The following is a 22,694-nucleotide window of genomic DNA, read 5'->3' on the forward strand; positions in this document are numbered from 1 at the left end:
TGGCCGAAGGCGCAACACGCGGAGCGCTCATTGGCTGGTGCCTGGAAGGGGTGGGGCAGAACCCGCGCGTGCCTGTTGCAAGGTGGCTGTGGGCCCACCCCCTTGGCTCGTGCCGGGGGCGGCTGTGCCGCGGAGGCTCCGACGAGGCGGGGAGGGGCTAACAGGGCCGGACACGGAGACGCCAGCGTGGGCCGCTCGCGCACCCGGGCTGGAGCAGGGTGCGGAAAGCGCATCCCCGCCCTACAAAGAGAGCGGGGCCCAGGCGCGGGGGAGAGCGGGCCACGTGGGAGGGCCACGTCCCGGGGTCGGTATAGAACCTCTCAGCCCCGCCCCCGCCCATCACCATCCAGTGCAGACTGATTTTCCGCCAGGCTAGACAGCACTCGGGGGGGGGGTGGGGGGGAGAGAGAGGAGCATCTCTCTGCAGCACCAAGCAGTCTTAGCTTACACTATAAGTCCTGGTTCTTCTCTTTAGCCTGTCACTGATCTCCCAACTAGGCTTAGCAATGGCCATTGCTTTTGGAGCCAGCAAAGAGGGATTTCAGTTACTGTGCCCCTCAAGTCAAAGGCAGCGTGTCCTTTTACAAAGGGATCAGCACTGACTGGGATCAGCACTTACAGTCTTCACTAGGATGTCACTTGGGCTCAGCATCCCCTTCTCCCTCAGGTATCTCATCAGGTGAGACCGTTTTCTCCATGTTACCTTCACTCCGTACTCATGCTCTGGGGTATCCTTGACCAGTACAGATGTTGGTTCAAGGCTCTCAGTGGTATCAGCACAGAGATCAAAAACACTATGTGGATTCGGAGAGAGGGTGTTCATCTGTGGCAAAGTACCACTGCATCCATAGCTTCTCATAGAGGGCAGCTCTGGAGTCCGTAGATCTGGTGGACTGAAGACATCTGGCTCAGCATCCTGGTTAGGAAACCAAGAGGCCCCTTTTCTACAGCTCTTAGGCTTGCCCACTGAGGTACTGGGCTTTGCTGCAGCACCCCTCTTTGGCTGGATATGGCATGTCTTTGCACAGTTACCTGGGTTACCACAAGAGTCTGAGTACTCTGTTGCTGAAGCATAGGGGTGTGCCTGTGGAGCCTCAAACATTAAAGGAGGAAATTTGCAGACTGTTTGTTTCCGACACACTCCTCCCACATGGAGGAAACCACGACTATCATCCCGGCTCTGGAAGCTGTGGGCAACATGGCGCTGCCTCTGACATCTCTTGAAGCCTGTTGACACAGTGCTTTCAAACTGTGGAGACACCTGAGGGGCCAAAACAGATGATGATGAAAAAATGTTTTCCTTCAGAGAGGGTGACTCATCATACTCCCTACTTCCTTCACACAGGAACCACTATCTACCCTACTCCCCACCCCCTGCTACATGTCTTTCTTGGTTTGAGAGCTGCCATTTTATTGCTTCCTTGGCAGGAAGTCCAGTCTGTGGCAAAGGAAATCACATTCACTGTTCAAATGAGTGAGAAAAACTGGAAGCTCACATATGCCTTAAAATACAGTTCTACTCTGAAAAGTGACTATATATAAATGCACCTCCTTCCCTAGATATATTCAAAGTCTTGTTTGCTTATTTCAGTGATAAACTAAATCAACTGCTAGGTCAATCTCTTATCTAACAGTGAGCTGGATTCTGTTCCTGTGCATCAACAAAATTTCAATGAGTTCCACTGAGGCTGTACTGGTTTCTCTAAGGGCAGAATTTGATTTGCAGGACCTTTAAGACAGATGATGATGCATAAGTAGTAAAGAACTATCTAGATTCTTGGATCCCAGACTGAGGTTGCAAGACTGTCAGTGTCACACACACAAAAAAATCTTACTGATAGGATCACTTTATCTACTTATTATATTTGTGGCACTGCAGGACTTTCACTGCACTGTAGCAATGTCCACATGGGATGTTAGTGCACAGCAAGCTACTGAACTCTAAAGATATTATAAAAGGTAAACAACTTTGTAAGTTTCCAGTCTCTGTCATGCATTCAAATCCTGAACATTTCCTAAGTCAAACAGGAAACATGGCAGATCCCTGTTCCACTGTTTTTTAAATAATTATGATAGAGATGTATTTATTCTCAAAAATGATTCCCACAATCTTTCCTATCCACTCCCTTTCATTACTGGGTTCTGATAGAAACTTTCCATTTCCTAATATATCTCTTTCTCCTAGCACCGAGGGGAACCCAGAAACCTGGGTACTAGTTGTGATTGTTGTGGAGTTGCTGTGTATTCAAAGAATACTGATAGGTAACCTAGTTATTGAGAGACTTTACATTATATACCTATACTGTTTTAATTCAGTGGGGACTGCACAGGAAGCCAACACAGTGGTTCCCCAAATAAGAACATCCTGGCATACATTTGAAACAGGGAAAGCTATTGACTTTGAGGATCCTATTCTGTCTCCAGCGAAGCTGCAAGCCTTGTTTTGTCCGGCTGGGAGCCTGGAGATCACAAGGATACCAAACAGTTAAAAGCCCTCTGAGGGGGAGGGGATTGTCCGTTGCCAGAAGGTTGTCCAAGGAGACAAGCTGACAAAGAAAGACTCTGCTGAGGAGTGTTTAGGAAGTTAAATCTACCAAGATTCCCATGTGAAAGACATCTGGATGTCCATACAGTCTGTTTATTATTTTAAGATCTATTTTCTCTGAAATGCTTTTGTTCAAAGTAAATACACCTCTACCCCTATATAACGCTGTCCTCGGGAGCAAAAAAATCTTACCGCATTATAGGTGAAACTGCATTATATCGAACTTGCTTTGATCTGCCTGAGTGCGCAGCCCCACCCCCCCGGAGCGCTGCTTTACCATGTTGTATCCGAATTCGTGTTATATCGGGGTAGAGGTGTATTTTTAAAAGGCTGTTTGGTAACTGGATACCACTGACATTGGTCCAATAGGGAGGAAACTGCAAGTACTGAACATTAATCAGACCTGGTGAGGAAATCACGGTTGATACACAGGGGATGGCTACTCTCTATAGATAATAATTCCATGCTCTAATAAGAATATAACAGTAGGGATCTATTATCGATCACCTGACCAGGACAGTGATAGTGACTATGAAATGCTAAGGGAGATTAGAGAGGCTATCAAAATAGAGAACTTAATAATAGTGGGGGATTTCAATTATCCCCATATTGACTGGGTACATGCCACCTCAGGACGAAATGCAGAGACAACATTTCTCGATACTTTAAATGACTGATCCTTGCAGCAGCTGGTACAGGAACCCACAAGGGTTTCTCGGTTTAGTCCTGAGTGGAGCGCAGGAGCTGGTCCAAGAGGTAACTGTAACAGGACCACTTGGAAATAGTGACCATAATATAACAACATTTAACATTCCTGTGGTGGGAAGAACACTTCAGCAGCCCAACACTGTGGCATTTAATTTCAGAAAGGGGAACTATGCAAAAATGAGGAGGTTAGTTAAACAGAAATTAAAAGGTACAATGCCTAGAGTGAAATCTGTGCAAGCTCCATGAACACTTTTCAAAGACACCATAATAGAGGCCCAACTTAAATGTATGCACCAAATTAAAAAACACAGTAAAAGAACTAAAAAAGAGCCACCGTGGCTTAACAACCATGTAAAAGAAGCAGTGAGAGATAAAAAGGCATCTTTTAAAAAGTGGAAGTCAAATCCTAGTGAGGTAAATAGAAAGGAGCATAAACACTGCCAAATTAAATGTAAAAATGTAATAAGAAAAGCCAAAAAGGAGTTTGAAGAACGGCTAGCCAAAAACTCAAAAGGTAATAAAATGTTTTTTAAGTACATCAGAAGCAGGAAGCCTGCTAAACAACCAGTGGGGTCCCTGGACAATCGAGATAAAAAAGACGATAAAGTCATTGTGGAGAAACCAAATGAATTCTTTGGTTCAGTCTTCACGGCTGAGGATGTTAGGGAGATTCCCAAACCTGAGCCGTCCTTTGTAGGTGACAAATCTGAGGAATTGTCACAGACCAAAGCAGACTGTGAAGAACTTCAAAAAGATCTCACAAAACTAAGTGATTGGGCAACAAAATGGCAAATGAAATTTAATGTGGATAAATGTAAAGTAATGCACATTGGAAAAAATAACCCCAACTATACATACAATATGATGAGGGCCAATTTAGCAACAACTCATCAGGAAAAAGATCTTGGAGTCATCATGGATAGTTCTCTGAAGATGTCCACGCAGTGTGCGGCAGCGGTCAAAAAAAAGCAAACAGGATGTTAGGAATCATTAAAAAGGGATAGAGAATAAGACGGAGAATATCTTATTGCCATTATATAAATCCATGGTACACCCACATCGTGAATACTGCGTACATATGTGGTCTTCTCATCTCAAAAAAGATATATTGGCATTAGAAAAGGTTCAAGAGCAATTAAAATGATTAGGGGTTTGGAATGGGTCCCATATGAGGAGAAATTAAAGAGGCTAGGACTTTTCAGCTTGGAAAAAGGAGACTAAGGGGGGATATGATAGAGGTATAAAAAATCAAAATGAATGGTGTGGAGAAAGTGAATAAGGAAAAGTCATTATTTGTTCCCATAATATAAGAACTAGGGGCCACCAAATTAAATTAATGGGCAGCAGGTTTAAAACAAATGAAAGGAAGTTCTTCACACAACGTACTGTCAACCTGTGGAACTCCTTGTCTGAGGAGGTTGTGAAGGCTAGGACTATAACAGGGTTTAAAAGAGAACTAGATAAATTCATGGAGGTTAAGTCCATTAATGGCTATTAGCCAGGATGGGTAAGGAATGGTGTCAGAGGGTGGACATGGATGGCAGGAGCGAGATCACTTGATCATTACCTGTTATGTTCACTCCCTCTGGGGCACCTGGCATTGGCCACTGTCGGCAGACAGGATACTGGGCTGGATGGATCTCTGGTCTGACCCAGTATGGCCATTCTTATGTTCAGGGCCCAGTCTAAGAGTGGGAAAATTGTGTGATTCCATCCCAAGAGAGGTGATGGCTTGAGGTCTGAAACCTGAGCAGCGATGCACTCAAAAGAGACCAAGAGAGGCCAGGGGTGCAGTTAGCTCAGTAACTGTGACACTACTTATTAACTGAATACTCCTCAGACATAGCCAAATAAGTCCATTGTAAATTTGGAAATTTTCCATTGTTCCAGGTACACACGGATTCTGCCTCCTCTCAGCAACCATTTTACTCACTGTTTTAGAACCCATACAGCTGACTGCCTGAAGCATGTTTAAAATCCTCTGCTTTAAAAAACTCAACGAAAAGACATTTAAAATCTAACAAAGATAACTCTAGGTCTCTGAGGCTGGTGGAGTGTTTCGAGTTTGAAATCTTGCCCCTTGGGGTTGCTTTGTTAAAAAGCTTTGAGATTTAAGTGTTATTATTTAGCAGAGGTGCCTGAGGTGATGGCTTCTGCAAAGACAGGCAGCTCCCACAGAACAATTGCACGTTTGCTTAAAAAAAACCCTTGTATGTCATGATAAAAGTATCCTAGGACTGAGTGACCAGAAACCTAATTCCTCCTCAACAATTTTTGGGTCTGTTGGAAGAGCTGTGTGGGGAAAAGCAGAGGATTAAACACACACAAAAATGGAAAGGAGGGCAGGGTTAAAGTACATAGATTACGTCTTCAAAAACATGCTATCTAGATATTTGCACTATGCTATTCACCACAGTATCTGCCTGAAGCCTGCTTTATCACCCTGCCTTGAATTGCTAGTAGGGAGAATCTATTTGCCAGCTTGTTTCCGATCCTTAGTCCGTTCACATCTCCGGGCGGAGTTCCTCTGGGCGGCGTCCACTGGCTCCCTTGACGCCTTCGAGGAGCAGTGGGCGCTGTCCGGGGCTCTCTGCTCCGTGTCCCCGTCAGGCTCCCTTCTTATGACCCTTTGACCGCACTCCTGTCCCTGTTCTTTTATTAATTGTCCCCCGCAATTAGTGGGTTTCTGAGGTCCTGTAGATCCTCCCCTTAGGCTGAGAGGGGGATCCGTTAGCATGGGGTGGGCTTCTGCCCGCCCCGTTTCCCGGAAACCCAATAGATACTTCAGGCCCAACATTTTCTTTTGATTGAAACCAAGTAATATCATCATAACATTTATCAGAAAACCAGAAATAATTAAGTTTTGTTATCATCCTGTTTTTTTTTTAAAAAGAGTTAATTGTGGTGTTGACAACCCAGAAAAAGAGCATTGACCTAAATGAAGCATAACAGTAAAGCTGAGCTATGTTGTCCAATCAAGATTGAAATGCAAGACATCAACAAAATGTATGAGCAGTGAAAAGTGAACATGATTTTTAAAAAGGTTTAGTAAATACAATTATCTTGGTAGTGCTCCTTTATCATGTTGGAGAGGGCATTATTGGTCTCTCAACTTTATAAGATAATTTTTTAAAATCAGCTGTCTCTCTTGTTGTTGACTCTTGGTTTGTAGTTTATGTATTACTGCTAAAGCCTTTGAAAACACACACATCCTCTCCCAACTTTCCCACCAGGCTTGATCTTCAAATAGACTCACACTGACCTCAGGCATGTACTAGTTTGTTTCCAAGTAATACACTGGTCTTGGGAGCAGACTGCATTTCTTACCAAATGGCTGGCTAATGCAAGAAGCAACTCCCTGCTCCTTACCACACTGCATCTCTGGAAGTAGGACTCATCACCTTGCATCAAGTACTTTGCCTTTCAACCATATACATTACAAAGTATAACATCCATTTTAACCCAACATTTAACTCCATCCCACAGAGACCGGAGATCCTCTGTTTATTTGTGTAAATCGGACTACAGAAATGCAAGCTATCAAAATTGAGATTATTAAAAAATGCCTATTAAATAAGAAAACCACAGTTAAGATGCAGACTATTTTTTTTTATCATAGTTGAGCAGGAAGGTGTCACATTTAGTTGCTGGAGGGTTGAGAGCTACACCAGCAATTTGAAATAGTTGCTGTATTTCAAAGTATCAAATCAAATACAGAATAAAACTAAAAAGTAAGTATTCTGCTTTCCATTTCCAAGGTTTTCAGTTACCGTAAAAACCAAAAAGAATCTCCCTCTCATATAGATTCCAACCTTTTCATGCCACCATGCTAGTTCACAAGACAGGGAACTCTGTTTTACCAGCTGGCAGCCACCATATCCCATTCAGATGTGAGCACTCCAATCTGCAATACAGCTTGGGCTGCTTGTGACTGCAAGACTGCAATTTGAAGCAACCCAAACCCCATAACCACCTAGAGAACAAAAGAAATTCATAAGGGTGTGTGCGCTATACATGCCCAAGATCCAGTCCAAACAGTTCTTTAAGATATGTGGAAGAAGGCTGAGAACAATTGCTGTAAGAAACTAAGGGAAGGAAACCTGCACCTACCCATGAGATGGAGGCATTCTGGTCTAGAGGTTTGGTAGAAACATGTCTTGGGTTCTCAGCCAAAGGCAGTGGAGATCCATAGTGATGTGTAGGCCCCTCTCTTGGAGTTTCAAGGAACTGCAGTTGTGCCTTGCGGGCCTGGCGGATGCATTTCTTCTTTGGAGGCATCAAAAGGTGTGAGAAAGTCACTAAGAAACCTCATGATGCCTGGTGGAGCCAGTTAGGGGAAGAGGAAGGAGATGACAAACTGCACCCAAATCTGCAGAAAGCAAATGGGGATGTGAAGCCATCATACAAATCTGGCAATTTTTTATTTTATTTATTTATTTTAAAGGGAACACATTTCTGATCAGTCTCAAAATTCTCAGAAAAAAATTCTAATAAAAACTGAAAATATATATGTTTTATGATATATACACACACAAATCCGTACCCCCATTGAGGACACAATCATCAGAACTTTCTGGCTGCTATATGAGATATAGTCCGTAGTGCACACCTCTCTCATGGACTTGTTTTATTGGGGCATCCTCTGCACTGCGAATATATCCAGCGCCACCTTGCTGCTGGGAAGAGCTTCACTAACCAGCAGCAACATGGAACTGACACAATTTCTGCCGAATTCACTGCTGCAAGGAGATCTGTATAGTGAATTAAACTGAACAGAATCTTGTTAATTTACCGCTTGCAAAGGTCTGAGCAACAGTAGAGGCACTGAAGCTGTATCAACAGACTCCAGAAGATGACACTATATTTGGTTATGTTTACACTTTGTTCACGTTTAGTTCATTTACTTTGCAACCATAAGTAGTAAAAGGCTTCTTTAAATTAAAGTTTAAATGTACTTGAAACATGTCTTAGGCCCCTACTGTTGTCAGGGAAAGCAGCCTCCCCCACAGTGGCAAGGGGACTTTTCAACCCAACATTTTTCATTGGAACACCAAACACATCCATATTTTAATTATAATTTGTAATGCGAGTTGTTTCTGAAAGCCTTAGACAGAACTGGGGCTCCATGTGCTGGATACTGTACAAGCTCATAGGAAGACAGTCCTTGCCCCCTAAAGAGTTTACAATCTAGTTTAAGTCAAGACACAAGTAAGCTTTTCAAAATCAATAGGAGGGAGGATGAAGGCAACTGTAATAAGAACCAGTGTTTAAATAAACTGGCTATATTCCTCATATGATGGTTCACAGTCAGCTATTTTTAAAGAACCGTTATACATTTCTTTAAAAATATATGAATGTGATACATGTAGCCACCTATATCATAGAGTTACAGAATCAAAGAAATGTAGGGCTAGAAGGGACCTCAAGAAGTCATCAACTGCAACCCCTGACGATGAAGCAGGGCCAAGTAAACCATAGACCAGTGGTCTCCAATCTTTTTACACCCAAGGTGACATTTTGAATTTAAGGGCAACCCAGTATTTACTCTGCCCCTTCCCCGAGGCCCCACCCCACTTACTCCATACTCCCCCATCACTCGCTCTCCCCTACCCTCACTCGCTTTCACTGGGCCAGGGTAGGGATTTGGGAGGGGTTTGCAGTGTGAGAGGGGGCTCTAGGCTGAGCCTGCGGCAGGGGGTTGGGATGCAGGTGGGGGTACAGGATGCTGGCTCCAGGAGGGGGGTCAGGGCTGGGGCAGAGTGTTGGGTGCAGGAGGGGGTTCAGGGTGTTTGCTCTGGGAGGGAGGTCAGGACAGGGGGTTGGGGTGTGGCCTCCTGCTGGGCAGCACTTACCTCCGGCGGCTCCCGGTTAGCAGTGTAGCATGGCTGCCGCTGTGGCAGGCTCCCTGCCTAACCCAGCCCCACTCCGCTCCCAGAAGGAGCCAACGTGCCCGGCTGCCCCTGGGGAGGGGGGGCCAGCAGCACATGGCTCCATGAGCTGCCCCTCTCTGCAAACTCCGCCCCCACAGATCCCATTGGCCACAGCTCCCCATTCTTGGCCAATGGAAGCTGCGGGGGCTGTGCTTGCAGGCAGGAGCAGTGCACAGAGGGAAACCCCTGCCCCCCCACCTCCATGGCCGCACTGGCTGCTTCCAGGAGTGGTGTGGGGCCAGGGCAGGGAGCCTGTCTTAGCAGCAGCCCCACTGTGTCACCGGAGATCACAATCGACTTGGAGGTCCTCTAGAATTGAGCAGCCAATTGTGATCAACCAGTTGGTGACCACTGCCCTAGACCATCCTTGACAGGTCTTAGTCTAAGATCCTCCTATGATGGGGATTCCACAACCTCCCTGGAAAACCTGTTCCACAGCTTAATTACCCTTAATAGTTAAAGTTTTTACTAGTATTTAACCTAAATCTTCCTTGCTGCAAATTAAGCTAATTTCTTGTTTTACCTTCAGTGGACATGGATAACAATCAACCACCATCCTCTTTACAGCAGCCATTAACATATCTGAAGACTTATCAGGTCCCCCCTCAAGGCTTTTTTTTCCCCAAAAACTAAACATGTCCGCCCCCCCCCCCCTTTAAATCTTTCCTCATAGGTCAGGTTTTCTAAACCTTTTATCATTATTGTTGCTCTCTTCTGGACTCTCTCCAATTTGTTCACATCTTTTCTAAAGTGTGGTGCCTAGAACTGGACACAGTATTCAAGCTGAGGCCTCACCAGCGCTGAGCAAAGCAGGACAGTTACCTCCCATGACTTGCATATGACACTCTTGTTGATACATTCCAGAATATTAGCCTTTTTCCACAGCTGCATCGTATTGTTGACTCATATTCAATTTGTGATTCACTGTAACCTTCAGTTCCTTTTCAGCAGTAATACCACCTAGCCAGTTATTTCCCATGTTGTAGTGGTGCATTTGAGTTTTCCTTTCTAAGCGAAGTACTTTACACTTGTCTTACTTGTATTTCATCTTGGAGAATTCAGACCAATTCTGCAATTAGTCAAGGTTGTTTTAAATTCTAATCCTGTCCTCCAGAGTGCTTGCAACCCCCTCCCAGCGTGGGGTCATCTGCCAGTTTTATAAGCCTACTCTCCATTCCATTATCCAAGTCATTAATGAAAATATTCAATAGCAGTGGACTCGGTTCTGACCCATGGGACACACCTTCCCATCTTGACAGCAAACCATGAATAACTATTCTTTGGTTGCAAGACTGTACTCATTTATGCACTCCATTTTATAATAATCTCATCTAGACCACATTTCACTAGTTTGCTAATCAGAATGCCATGTGGAACTAAAATGAAGATACATAACGTCTACAGCTTCCTCCCTATCCACTGGGCCAGTAGCCCTATCAAAGAAAAAAGTGAAGTTGGTTTGGCATGATTTGTTCTTGACAAATCCATGCTGGCTAGTCCTTATAACCCTATTATCCGCCACATGCTTACGAATTGGTTGCTTAATAAGTTTGTTCTAGTATCTTTCCAGGTATTTAAGTTAGATTGATTGGTTTATAAGTCCTTTTTTTGCCCTTCTCCAGTCCTCTGGGACCTTCCCTGGCCTCCAGGAATTCTCAAAGATTATTACTAACCATTCAGAGATTAAGATATTAGCTGAACCAAATACCATAAAACAAATACAACCTGCCAACCTGAATACATCTAGCTTATCTAAATATTCTTTAACCTGTTCTTTTCCTATTTTGGCTTGCATTACTTCCCCCTTGTCGTTAATATTAATTATAATGGGCATCTGATCACCATTAACCTATTTGGTGAAGACTGAAGCAAACTAGGCAATAAACACATCAACTTTCTTAATGTTCAGTTATTAGCTCTCCTTCCCTCCTAAGTAAAAAACCTACTTTCCTTTGTCTTTCTCTTACTGTATTTAAAGATCCTCTTCTTATTGCCTTTTATGTCCCTTGCTGGGGTGTGTGTATATACTTATCTAGCCAGCTACTTTACACACACACCCCCTCTCACGGTAGCTAGCTGGACACATATATACACAAACACGCACAAACTGGCGAGGAGGGATCGCCACCCAGCCCCGCTCCCGGCCGCGGCCCTAGCCATGGCTCTGCTCCGCCACCCCCAGCTGCGACCGCCTTACCCCTGCCCGCACCCCCGCCGGCTCGGGGGAAGGGGCAGACAGGGGTATGGGGGGGGCACAACCCTGCGAAGCGTAGGGACCCCGGCTCTACACACACACACACACACACACACACACAAGCCAGTGCTCTCCCTCGCCCCCCAGCCCAGCCAGCAACCGGGGGGCTCTGCTCACTCACCGCCCAGCCGGGGCTCGGGAGCACACGGAGGTCACTCAGCCCCCGCTAGCCGGCCGGCTCCTCGGCCTGGCTGCGGGCTGGGAGGGCGGCGCGGGCACCGGGTAGGGGCGAGGCACGACCCCGCCCGGGGAGGGGGTAGAGCTGGAGCCCCCGCTCAGAGGCGGGCACGTGGGCAGGGCTCCGCCCCGAGACAAGCGCCCCCCCGCCCGGCACCTCAGGGCGGCCGCTGCTCCGCGCGGAGATGGGGGCGGGAGAACCGGCCTCGCGTCCCGTCCAGCCCCGGCTCCTGCCGGGCTCACCGGCGTGTCGGCACCGCCGGGCGCGGCCGCTCATTGGCCAGTTCCGCTCCCGGATGGAACGCGCTGCCCCCCGGCCCGATCGCCATTGGCCCCGTCCCCGCACGTGACGCCAACGGGCCACCGGGCGCCAAATTCAAACCGGGAAACGAACCGACCCGAACTGCCTCCGAGCCCCGAGCAGCAGCGGAGCCCGGCGGCGCCGGGTCCCTGCGGGGAGGCAGCGGGGCGCGCGACCCCCCCTGCCCCCACCGACACCGGGGTGAGAGCGGGGCTGGGAGGGGCCCGGCCGGGGGGCGGGCTGTGGGGAGTGGTGGGGGGGGAAGGGGATTTATAGGGGCCACTGAAGGCAAAGGGGATCGGCGGGGTTTGCGGTGGGGTCATCGCGGGGACACGGCGAGGAGGGTGTAAAACCCGGGCTGGCGGCTCCCGAGGAACCTGAGACAGGTGGACGCGGGCACCGGGGGAGCGGGGAGCGGGGTGGGCTGGCGGGGGGGGGGGGGGGAGAATTCCCATTGTGGGCAGGGCCGTGCCGTGTCCCCTCCCGCGCCGCGCACCGCCAGGACGCCGCCAGGCCTTTGCCAGCGGGGTCCTGTGGCGCTGCTTCCGCCCGCATTGCTCTCTGGGCAGCCTGAGGGGTTGTCATCGCCCTCTAGCGCTCTCTGCCCCGGGGGCGGTTCTGACCCGAGCCCCCTGGCACTCTCTGTGTGTGACACCGCGGGGGGGCGGGGGGTTAAATTAATGGAGCTACCCTATCTCCTAGAACTGGAAGGGACCTTGAAAGGTCATCGAGTCCAGCCCCCTGCCTTCACTAGCAGGACCAAGTACTGATTTTGCCCCCGATCCCTAGGGGTTGCCATAACCCTCTGTGTGACAGGCAGGACATAACCTCTGTAGAAAGCTGAGAATACCTGTTGGCGAGCCTCTCTGAGCATCTCTGCTAGAAAGAGTCCGGGATTGGATGTGTCACTTGCCTCTATCATGTAGGAAGGGAAATAGTTTATTTTTCTGACAGTTTTGGTTTTGCCCTTTTATGACAACACAAATGAACCTCTCTGAGAATTTTGTGACACTAACAGGCTGGATTGGCTCCACTGATGTGAAATTCTCTCCATTTTGGTTAATGCTTAATCTACCATACATAATATTCATAATGCAAGTAGTTACACAGAAGATTTCCTGTGCAAGAGCAAAGCTCCACTTGCCACAACTCCCATATCTGTTCATGTAAGGGCAACCAATTATCTTTTCTCCAAATCACTATTTCTGGTCTTGCCATTTATCCCCCCAGTTCTAATTTTTCAAGTCATTTAACATCCATAAAGTCCAGATTAGGAAGTTTATTCTGCCATTTGAGGATGATAAATTTAGTTCTGCACAGTGCTAAGGAGGGAAGTTCCTGGCTTCTAATACATCTATTTCAAGCTTCCATAGGTTAAAACCCTCCTAATTTATGGTGTTTCAAGCAGTTGACCATCTATAAAAGAGGTATGATAACTCTAACCTCATGGGTGTGGTTTGAGATCCTCAGTTATCATTGCAAATTATTTACTTGGTGCTGGTCATTTGTGTGGGGTTTTCACAAGATGTGTGTTGATAAATAAGGGAAGGAGGTGCTGCCTGTTTTTCCAACAGTCTGTTCTCATCTGTTCTTCCTTTCCCTGCAGTGGATGTAGTATGCAATTCTTCCCTGTGGGCATAGGGACTGTCCCCTAGTCACAAGACAGGTGGTGAGGACTCTTCTACCCTGGGGACTACCACTGTATGGAGTGGAAAGCCCCTCATACACCAGCTGACTAGATACCTTGCACGAGAGACAATTGATTCCTTTCCTATATGTTCCAGGCCCACAGCTCCTCTTTCATGCTCGGTCTTATGTTTTGCAGGGTCTGTTTTTGCAGTTTTCAATGGAGAGCGACTGTACAGATCAATGATGAGGACCAGCCCTCGCAGGCCCCTGATTCTCAAGAGACGAAAACTGTCCCTCCCAGATGGCAGTGCATCCAACTCTCCAGCAAGAGATGAACCAGATGGGGAGAGTAAAGGAGTCCCCAAGCAGGAGCATAGCAGAGGGGACAAACCCAGGGACAGAGTGGAGTGTGGCTCCCAGAAATTCCCAGCAGGAATAAAGATAATTAATCACCCTACCATGCCCAACACCCAGGTGGTGATCATCCCTCCCGATGCTGACATCCAGAGTATCATTGAGGCTCTGACAGCCAAGGGGAGAGAATGTGGCAGCAATGGGCCCAACAAGTTCATTCTTATCAGCAGTGGGGGCAGCTCTCGCCCTACAGGCTCAGCAGCAACTCAGCAGACGCTCCAATCAAAGGATGAGACGAGCACAGCAACAAAGGGGGCCAGAGCAGCAGATTGTCAGGGCGGAGAGAAGAACCTCGGACAAAACCCTGATAAAACTGTGGAAAGGGCAGTACTGTGGCCTCCACAAGTCAATTCCATGGGAGGACAAGAACAGGAAGGAAACAGTACGTAGGCTGTTCCCTTCTATTGGCCTCTTAAGTGCAATGAGGGGTGGGTGGGTGGGTGTGAGAGGTCTGTGCCTTGCTCAATATGGGAGAGTATAGTGGTGAAAAATGTGAAATTTCAAGCAGCCCAGCTGGTTAGTTTATTAGCCTTCTACATATGGTGACAGGGGTTCAAATACTGAATCCAAGTCAAAATCAGTGATCTTAGGGCACGGTGTTTCCCATAGAGTTTGCAGGGTGTGTTACAGCTCAACACTTTGGTATACTGACAGAATGGGAGGTGAGGGGGGTCAGAACTGCAGGAGTAAAGGATTTTGCTGCCTGGAACAAAGATGTTGAGTTCATTCATAGAATATTAGGGTTAGAAGGGACCTCAGGAGGTCATCTAGTCTAACCCCCTGCTCAAAGCAGGACCAATCCCCAGATGGCCCCCCCTCAAGGATTGAGCTCATAACCCTGGGTTTAGCAGGCCAATGCTCAAACCACAGAGCTATCCCTCCCCCCTAGTTGGCTAGTAAATGTTCGAAGACACTTTTCAAGCACTGCTGTCAGCACTCACTTTGGGCCAGGGCAGATGAAGGTTCAGATCCAATTTAGGTATGGAGTCTTTCCAGCAATTGGGCTGATCTACAGCTAAATCAGGAGCTCTGGCTAGATCCACAAGATGCTTTAGCCTCAGAGCTCCATCTGGGGCCTCTAGCTCGAGATGAGGAACTTGGGCCCATTTTGGTAGACCTAGCTGGGGCCTCTCTTTAGGTATCTGGGATGGCAGCAGGTGAGTGAGCAGGACTCTCGGTTTGTTTCCCTGCAGGCAGTGGAGAGGCAACAAGCAGCGGGTTGGATAACAGTCTGACTAACATCCAATGGCTAGGGAAGATGAGCTCTGATGGGCTGGGCTCCTGTACTGTGAAACAAGAGATGGAGAAGGAGAACCAGACACCTGTGCAGGAGAGGATCAAGGTAAAGAGGGAGATGGTGGGGTACATAATACAGTAAACCTCTGGAAATTGAAGACAGGACATGTGAGTGAGAACATACAAAGGGAGCAGACATGACAAAATCTGGGTAACCTGAGCCTCTGCCAAGTTGATCTGTTCAGCAGAGTCCTCAGGCTAAGAGGAACTTCCTTGTAACTTTCCTGGGCCCCTGCAACTTTCACACTGTTTCCTCCTTTTTTCTTCCAGACTGAAGAAGACTCCATTCCTGCCACTGCTACCTCCTCCTCCTTGTGGCAGGACTCGATATCAGAACGGCCCCCCTACTCCTATATGGCCATGATCCAGTTTGCCATCAACAGCACGGAGAAGAAGCGCATGACCCTGAAGGATATCTATACCTGGATTGAGGACCATTTTCCTTATTTCAGATATGTGGCCAAGCCAGGCTGGAAGGTAAAATGTGCTGCTGGGGACGCACCTGACTCCACCCCTAGGTGTGGGCAACAGAGTTTTAGGGCTTGTCTATACTTCTGGCTAAATCACACACAGTGGTGTCAGTTTAGTGGGTTTGGTGAAGACAAGCTAAGTTGATGGCAGAGTGCTCTCCCGTTGAGATCTGTACTTCAGCTTCCTGAGAGGCAGGAAGGTAAATCGGCAGTAGACACCGCTGTAAATGGAACATAGTTACATAGCATAACTTAGGTTGATTTACAGCGTTAGTGTAGACCAGCCCTCACGCTAGGGGGATGCTTGCTTGGAGAATTGCTTCTTTCTCTTTTATTTTTTTTTTTTGCATCCAAAGGAACAAGCAACCCATGAAACAGGATGGAAAATAGTTTGAAACTAAGGGCCCTCTTCAATTCCTTATGTTCCCTTTTCCATCTCAAACACCCTAGCATCCTCTCTCAACTCCTCTCAGGCAGGAGAGAGGGCTGGCTGATTACTGGGCTGGAAGCTGGAATATCTTTGGTGAGAGCACTAAGGGGCTTTAGTGATGGGGATATAAGTGGTTACCAGGTGAGCATGAAGGGCCGCGGTCTGCCAGGGCAGTGTTCCCCTGCCTGGGTTGTAGAGTCTTAGGCTCCTACCTATGCTTGGTTGCCAAAAACATTAAGGTTTTTCTTCTCCACCCAGAACTCCATTCGACACAATCTATCCCTTCACGATATGTTTGTCCGGGAGACGTCTGCTAATGGTAAAATCTCCTTCTGGACCATCCACCCTGATGCCAATCGCTATCTGACGCTGGACCAAGTGTTCAAGGTGAGTGGCTCTTGGGAAGGAAAACAGGTAGCCTTCCCAATTCCTGAATGCCAGGACATCTGACTGCATCTGATTTCAACAGGAAGGTGAAGCCCTCTTGGCATGTGGCCTCAGTCCAACTTCTAGAGAACAAAGTCACTATTAATGGCGGGTTCCCTGTTTTGAAGTGGGAGGTAGCCTGGATGGGCTGGAGCACCTTTGAGGCAACAAGGCTCTCCAGACGCAGTGTAGCAAAGTGAATAGTGAAGGAGGTAGAATAAGCTTTCAACCAGCTGCTTTCCAAAGGCTTGACGCAAACTTGCACGGTAGCTAATGGAAAGAATCCCATTGACTTAAATGAGAGTTGGGTTGGGCCTTTAATGAACTACATAGCTGTGTTTGACCAGCCATGCAGGCAGAATTGCCCTGTGTCACCTGGGGGCTGTGGAAGGGGTCTCTTTGTGAAAGGAATGGAGACCTTCTCTTGCTGCAATGATTTTCAGAGCAGGCAGGGTGAATGCTTCCTGTGTTTTCTCCCTGGTGGGTGGGCATGTTCAATAGCTGGTTGTTCTGACTTTGGAACTTTTTGCAAGGGTTAATGGCCCATATTTTTTCCCCCTTTGGTTGGTAACTTCCTCTTATTTTTCTCCCTCCTGATGCCTTGCTGCCACCAGCCGCTGGATGCGGGGTCACCAACATCGCCTGAGTACTCTGAATCAGTAAGACTTTCCCTCTGGCTTGGGGGTTGGGCTGCTTTTCCTTTTGCCAGTCATTGCAGGAAAGGACAGGATGCTTGGGGAGGGGGAATGAGTCACCGCAGCTGCCAGTCCAATAGCTTTTTGCACACCTTTCTTGGGGAAGGAGGCATGCCTGATATAATGGAGGGCCAAGTTTCTAACTGCTGCAGAAAATGCACTAGCTGGTGAAGACCTGATAATGCTGGATGGATATTTGCAGAAGCATATAACAGCTGCATGCACGTATCTATAGGCGCAGTGAGGTGCCGGCAGCTGAATATTGGCCTGAAATGTGTCTCCAGAGAACAAACCCAGCCAGAAGCTTCAGGTACCACCCTCCCTGGCAGCAGCTCCTCTCCTTTCTGGGCTGTGGCTTCAGGAAGGGCAAAATCTCTGCACTATTTTCTTCTCCCTGGAAGCGCCATGACTTTTGGCATGATGGAAATTGGTGCTGCCTCCTTCACCTCCAGCAGTGTAGTGATAACAGATGTGCAAGCAGCTAGCCAGACTTGTCTCCATTTCCTTTCCAACCCCATCCCTCTTTCCACCTGCTTAGATCTTCAATTCCTCTTTCGCTCTGCTGTTCCACTTGAGCATTTTGGGCTATGGTTTGTATGAAAGACACTACATACTATAAAGCTGTACTGTTCACCTTTCCTCAGGCAGAGAGGACACCAAAAATCAGGTCATTTCTCCTGCACCAGAGACCACAGCTGGAGAAGCTCCTTCATGCTAGGTCACCCTCTACAAGGCTTTAGGGTGGCAGCTGGCAGAGGGATGGCATGGGCATACAGTGGCAGGTGGCACACAGTCTACGGGTGGTAACGATTGCTCTCTCGGCACTAGCTCAGCACAGGCCTCTGGATCCACGTTCCTAAGTGAAGCAGTCGAACAGAGAGAGGTTCTTCTCTTTAACTCTCTTTTCCCCTCTTTCTTATCCCACAATGACCATAGCAGCAAAAACGACACATTCCAGAACTCCAGAAGAACACAGGGGGGAACAGCAGCAACAAAACTGAGCCGCAGAATGCACGTGAGTGTGCGCATCTGTCTTGGACAGAGAGACAGCCAATCCCCTAACCAGGGTGATGGGAGCTTGATCCCGAACTGCCATTCCCAGCCTGTAGGAAAAGAAATGGAAATTGCTGTCCAGCATTGCCTGCATGCAGGCTTGCCACGGCCACTCCTGTCTGACAGGTTTGGAGCTGAGGGTAGGGCTGCTACATCTGAGAGAAGACGTCTCAGGGAGGGGGAGACCTGCTACAGGGGCCGGGGCTGAAAGGGAGTAGGAGCTGAGCTCTATGGGGAGCAGTATCTCAACCCAAGACACCTTGAGTTGGGGGGGCTTGTTCACCGGAGCTCCTGGGTTCTGCTGGGTTTCAGCTCAGGACTTGCATTCCCATAACTATACAGAAAAGGCAGGGAGGGGGGTGAGCCCCTCCCTGGAATTAGCAGGTTATTTTCTGGGACTGAGGATGGTTCAAGCCCCCAGCTCTTAACTGACTAGTGCCTGGTGTGTGGTTGGGGGAGGTGAAGAGGCTCCCTGGGGAGGACACTAGCTGATCCATTCTCTTCCCTTCCAGGCCGAAAGATGAAGCCTTTGCTTCCTCGCGTCAGCTCCTACCTGGTTCCAATCCAGTTTCCTGTGAGCCAACCTCTCATCCTGCAGTCCTCCCTGAAGGTGCCTCAGCCCATGGCCCAGGGAGCCTCCCTCAGTGGCTCAGAGGCTCTCCGGAGCAGCAAGCGTGTACGCATTGCTCCAAAGGTTAGTGTTTCTGCTAGCCTTGGGCTTCTGTGGTGCCAGTCTCCCCTGCTGTCTATGGGGTTTTCTTGCCCACTCTTCCTACTGCTGTCAAACGCCCATGCTCGCAGTGGTGGGACTGGAGCTGGCTGGCGCTTGGCTGCACCTGCTTTCCATCCCCCATTCCTAAGGTGACTGTTCTCCTCTAGTTGTCTTGTCATGGGTAGGCGGCTTTTTAGTTCACACAAGGATTCTCCTCTCACAGTGTGAACCAGGCCAAACCAACCTGATCTCCTTCTTTGAGAAAGTAACAGTTTTTTTAGACAAAGGAAATGCAGTGGATCTAATTTACCTTGATTTCAGTAAGGCATTTGACACGGTTCCACATGGGGAATTATTAGTTAAATTGGAAAAGATGGGGATAAATATGAAAATTGAAAGGTGGATAAGGAACTGGTTAAAGGGGAGACTACAACGGGTCATACTGAAAGGTGAACTGTCAGGCTGGAAGGAGGTCACTAGTGGAGTTCCTCAGGGATCAGTTTTGGGACCAATTTTATTTAACCTTTTTATTACTGACCTTGGCACAAAAAGCGGGAATGTGCTAATAAAGTTTGCGGATGACACAAAGCTGGGAGGTATTGCTAACACAGAGAAGGACCGGGATATCATACAGAAAGATCTGGATGTCTTTGTAAACTGGAGTAATAGTAATAGAATGAAATTTAATAGTGAAAAGTGCAAGGTCATGCATTTAGGGATTAATAACAAGAATTTTAGTTATAAATTGGGGACGCATCAGTTGGAAGTAACAGAGGAGGAGAAGGACCTCGGAGTATTGGTTGATCACAGGATGACTATGAGCTGCCAATGTGATATGGCCGTAAAAAAAGCTAATGCGGTTTTAGGATGCATCAGGCAAGGTATTTCCAGCAAAGATAAGGAGGTGTTAGTACCGTTATACAAGGCACTGGTGAGACCTCATCTGGAATACTGTGTGCAGTTCTGGTCTCCCATGTTTAAGAAGGATGAATTCAAACTGGAACAGGTTCAGAGACGGGCTACTAGGATGATCCGAGGAATGGAAAACCTGTCTTATGAAAGGAGACTGAAAGAGCTTGGCTTGTTTAGCCTAACCAAAAGAAGGTTGAGGGGGGATATGATTGCTCTTTATAAATATATCAGAGGGATTAATATTAGGGAGGGAGAGGAATTATTTAAGCTTAGTAACAATGTGGACACAAGAACAAGTGGATATAAACTGGACACTAGGAAGTTTAGACTTGAAATTAGACAAAGGTTTCTAAGTTCTGAAGTTCTGGAACAGACTTCCAAGGGGAGTAGTGGGGGCAAAAGACATATCTGGCTTTAAGACTAAGCTTGATAAATTTATGGAGGGGATGGTATGATGGGATAGCCTAATTTTGGCAATTAATTTGGCAATTGATCTTTGATTATCAGCAGGTAAGTATGCCCAGTGGTCTGTGATGGGATGTTAGATGGGTTGGGATCTGAGTTACTACAGAGAATTCTTTCCTGGGTGCTGGCTGGTGAGTCTTGCCCACATGCTCAGGGTTTAACTGATCGCCATATTTGGGGTCGGGAAGGAATATTCCTCCAGGGCAGATTGGCAGAGGCCCTGGAGGTTTTTCGCCTTCCCCTGCGGCACGGGTCACTTTCTGGAGGATTCTCTGCAGCTTGAGGTCTTCAAACCGCAATTTGGGGACTTCTATAACAAACCCCTAGCCTATGTCTGAGTTATCGAAGTGGATGGGTGGGATTCTGTGGCCTGCATTGTGCAGGTCAGACTAGATGATCATAATGGTCCCTTCTGACCTTGAAGTCTAGGAGACTCCTCCAGTGTCCAGCCACAATGAACCAGAGACAGGAGCAATGTGGATTCTCTCTTTTTTTCAAGCCTTTATTCAGTTCCTAATAGAACTGCGTTGCTCTCTTGACCCATTCTGGTCTCCCTTAACATTTTGAAAAGTGTGGTTTTTGCCTCTTTCAGAAGTGCCCAGCTCTCCTCACTACCTGCATCCCCCAACCACAACATTCCTTGGGTTCACAGCGCCTCCCCAGAAACACTGCTCTCTAGGGACACCATCTGTTGGTGCTGTGCCAAGATCCTTTCCATGCGCTTTGCCGGCTCCTCTATATCTAATCGTGTTATTGCACTGACTTCAGCAATCATAGAATATCAGGGTTGGAAGGGACCTCAGGAGGTCATCTAGTCCAACCCCCTGCTCAAAGCAGGACCAATCCCCAGACAGATTTTTACCCCAGTTCCCTAAATGGCCCCCTTAAGGATTGAACTCACAACCCTGGCTTTAGCAGGCCAATGCTCAAACCACTGAGCTATCCCTCCCTTCAATGTGCCTTTCTTTCCCCCACCGTCCTCTCCCTGGTCCCAAAGCTCTACTGTACCTCTCCTTCCTGCTGCATTTCCTGCCCTGTGATTTTTTTTCCTTTCTCTAGACCCCTGCTTACTCACTTCTTGCTTCCCATGTAGGTGTTGCCGTCCACTGAAGAGCCATCCTCATTCTTGCCCACAGGGCCTGTGAAGGAGAAGAGTCACTGTGATGAAAGGCTGCCCCCATTTGCCCCAAGCCAATCTGTAAAGGAGAACAACTCCCAGCCTGGTGAAGCACTAGCCTCTTTCCCTGCAGCCCTGTGTATAAAGGAGGAGAAGGAGGACTCCTATCCTGACAAATGGCTGCCCTCATTCCCCCCAGTCTTGTCTATAAAGGAGGAACCAGTGCAGTCTGATGAAGAGACAGGCCTGTTGCTCCCAGTACCATGTGTGAAGCGAGAGAAACACTTTACCGTGCTGAAGTCCCCGCCCCGGGGTGTATCTGACACAGTGATTATAAAGAGGCGGAAGATGGGCAGGTCCAGAAGGAAACAGCACCTAGTGCTGCCTTGCTCAGAAGAGCCAGTCCTGGTTCTGCCAGAGAGCAGTGGCTCTGACTCCTTCAGGCTAGCGTCAGACCTTCCTTTCCTGCAGGAAACCCAGTCTCTGGAGCTCAGCTGCTCCCAGGAGGAGGGTGGCCCCTTTAAAACACCAGTCAAGGAGATGTTCTGCAAGCTGCCAGTTTCTTCCACCCCTAGCAAAGTCCCAACTGCTACTCCACCAATGGGGAGCCCTGACTCCTGGAGACTTGCACCCATTGCTAAGGAAAGCAGTGAGCTGGACTTCAGCCCTGTGAGAACCCCTCAGGTGCCATTCACATCCCTCCAGGAGAACTTGGACTTGCTGGGCTTCAACAGCACTCCCCTTAAAAACTCCTTGTTTGACTCCCCTCAACAGCTTCTCCAAACAGAGTCCAATGACATGGTTTCCGGGCCCCTCACAAGCTCTCCTGCTTCCAATCCTGAATCCACCAAGCAATCATCCCCGGAATTACCAGCCTCTGGACTACCTGAGAATCAATCTCTCATGGAGGGCCTGGTCCTGGACACCATGAACAACAGCCTGAGCAAAATCCTGCTGGATATCAGCTTTTCTGGCCTAGAGGATGACATCCTGGGGCCAGAGATGAGCTGGTCTCAGTTTATTCCTGAACTGAGATAGGCTGTGTTTGGCTTATTCCCAAGCTGCAATGGACACTGGGCTCTACTGAGACTTGCTCAGATGGGATATGCAGGGGCCCATAATGTGGTTTTGACTTATTCCCATTGGGAATACTGGGCTGT

General features: G+C 48.0%; 2 protein-coding genes across 10 annotated transcripts; one reads left to right on the forward strand and one right to left on the reverse strand.

The window, feature by feature from the left end:
- Positions 1-32: 32 nt before the first annotated feature.
- RHNO1 (RAD9-HUS1-RAD1 interacting nuclear orphan 1) lies at positions 33-12,805 on the reverse strand. 5 transcript variants are annotated; one of them, XM_044997413.1, is made up of 3 exons: positions 12,766-12,805; positions 7,364-7,622; positions 33-1,261 (listed from the first exon to the last, which is right to left on the reverse strand). In XM_044997413.1, exons 2-3 carry the CDS (start codon positions 7,529-7,531, stop codon positions 593-595), a joined length of 837 nt encoding a protein of 278 aa, XP_044853348.1. In that variant the 5' UTR covers positions 7,532-7,622; positions 12,766-12,805; the 3' UTR covers positions 33-592. The 5 variants fall into 5 exon arrangements, with proteins under 5 accessions (XP_044853348.1, XP_044853346.1, XP_044853349.1 ...); XM_044997411.1 differs by lacking the exon at positions 12,766-12,805 and adding an exon at positions 11,772-11,901; XM_044997414.1 differs by lacking the exon at positions 12,766-12,805 and adding an exon at positions 11,559-11,575.
- FOXM1 (forkhead box M1) lies at positions 11,933-22,572 on the forward strand. Of its 5 annotated transcripts, none has more exons than XM_044997288.1 (9): positions 11,933-12,116; positions 13,741-14,340; positions 15,152-15,300; positions 15,525-15,731; positions 16,413-16,541; positions 17,195-17,239; positions 18,215-18,290; positions 18,841-19,022; positions 21,511-22,572. In XM_044997288.1, the coding sequence occupies exons 2-9, from the start codon at positions 13,785-13,787 to the stop codon at positions 22,570-22,572; spliced, it is 2,406 nt and encodes an 801-aa protein (XP_044853223.1). In that variant the 5' UTR covers positions 11,933-12,116; positions 13,741-13,784. The 5 variants fall into 5 exon arrangements, with proteins under 5 accessions (XP_044853223.1, XP_044853235.1, XP_044853221.1 ...); XM_044997286.1 differs by having other exon boundaries at positions 11,935-12,116; positions 18,212-18,290; XM_044997287.1 differs by lacking the exon at positions 11,933-12,116 and adding an exon at positions 12,258-12,301 and having other exon boundaries at positions 18,212-18,290.
- The last annotated feature ends 122 nt before the right edge of the window (positions 22,573-22,694 follow it).

This window comes from Mauremys mutica, chromosome 1 (genome assembly GCF_020497125.1).
Source record: "Mauremys mutica isolate MM-2020 ecotype Southern chromosome 1, ASM2049712v1, whole genome shotgun sequence".
Classification (NCBI taxonomy): Eukaryota; Metazoa; Chordata; order Testudines; family Geoemydidae; genus Mauremys; species Mauremys mutica.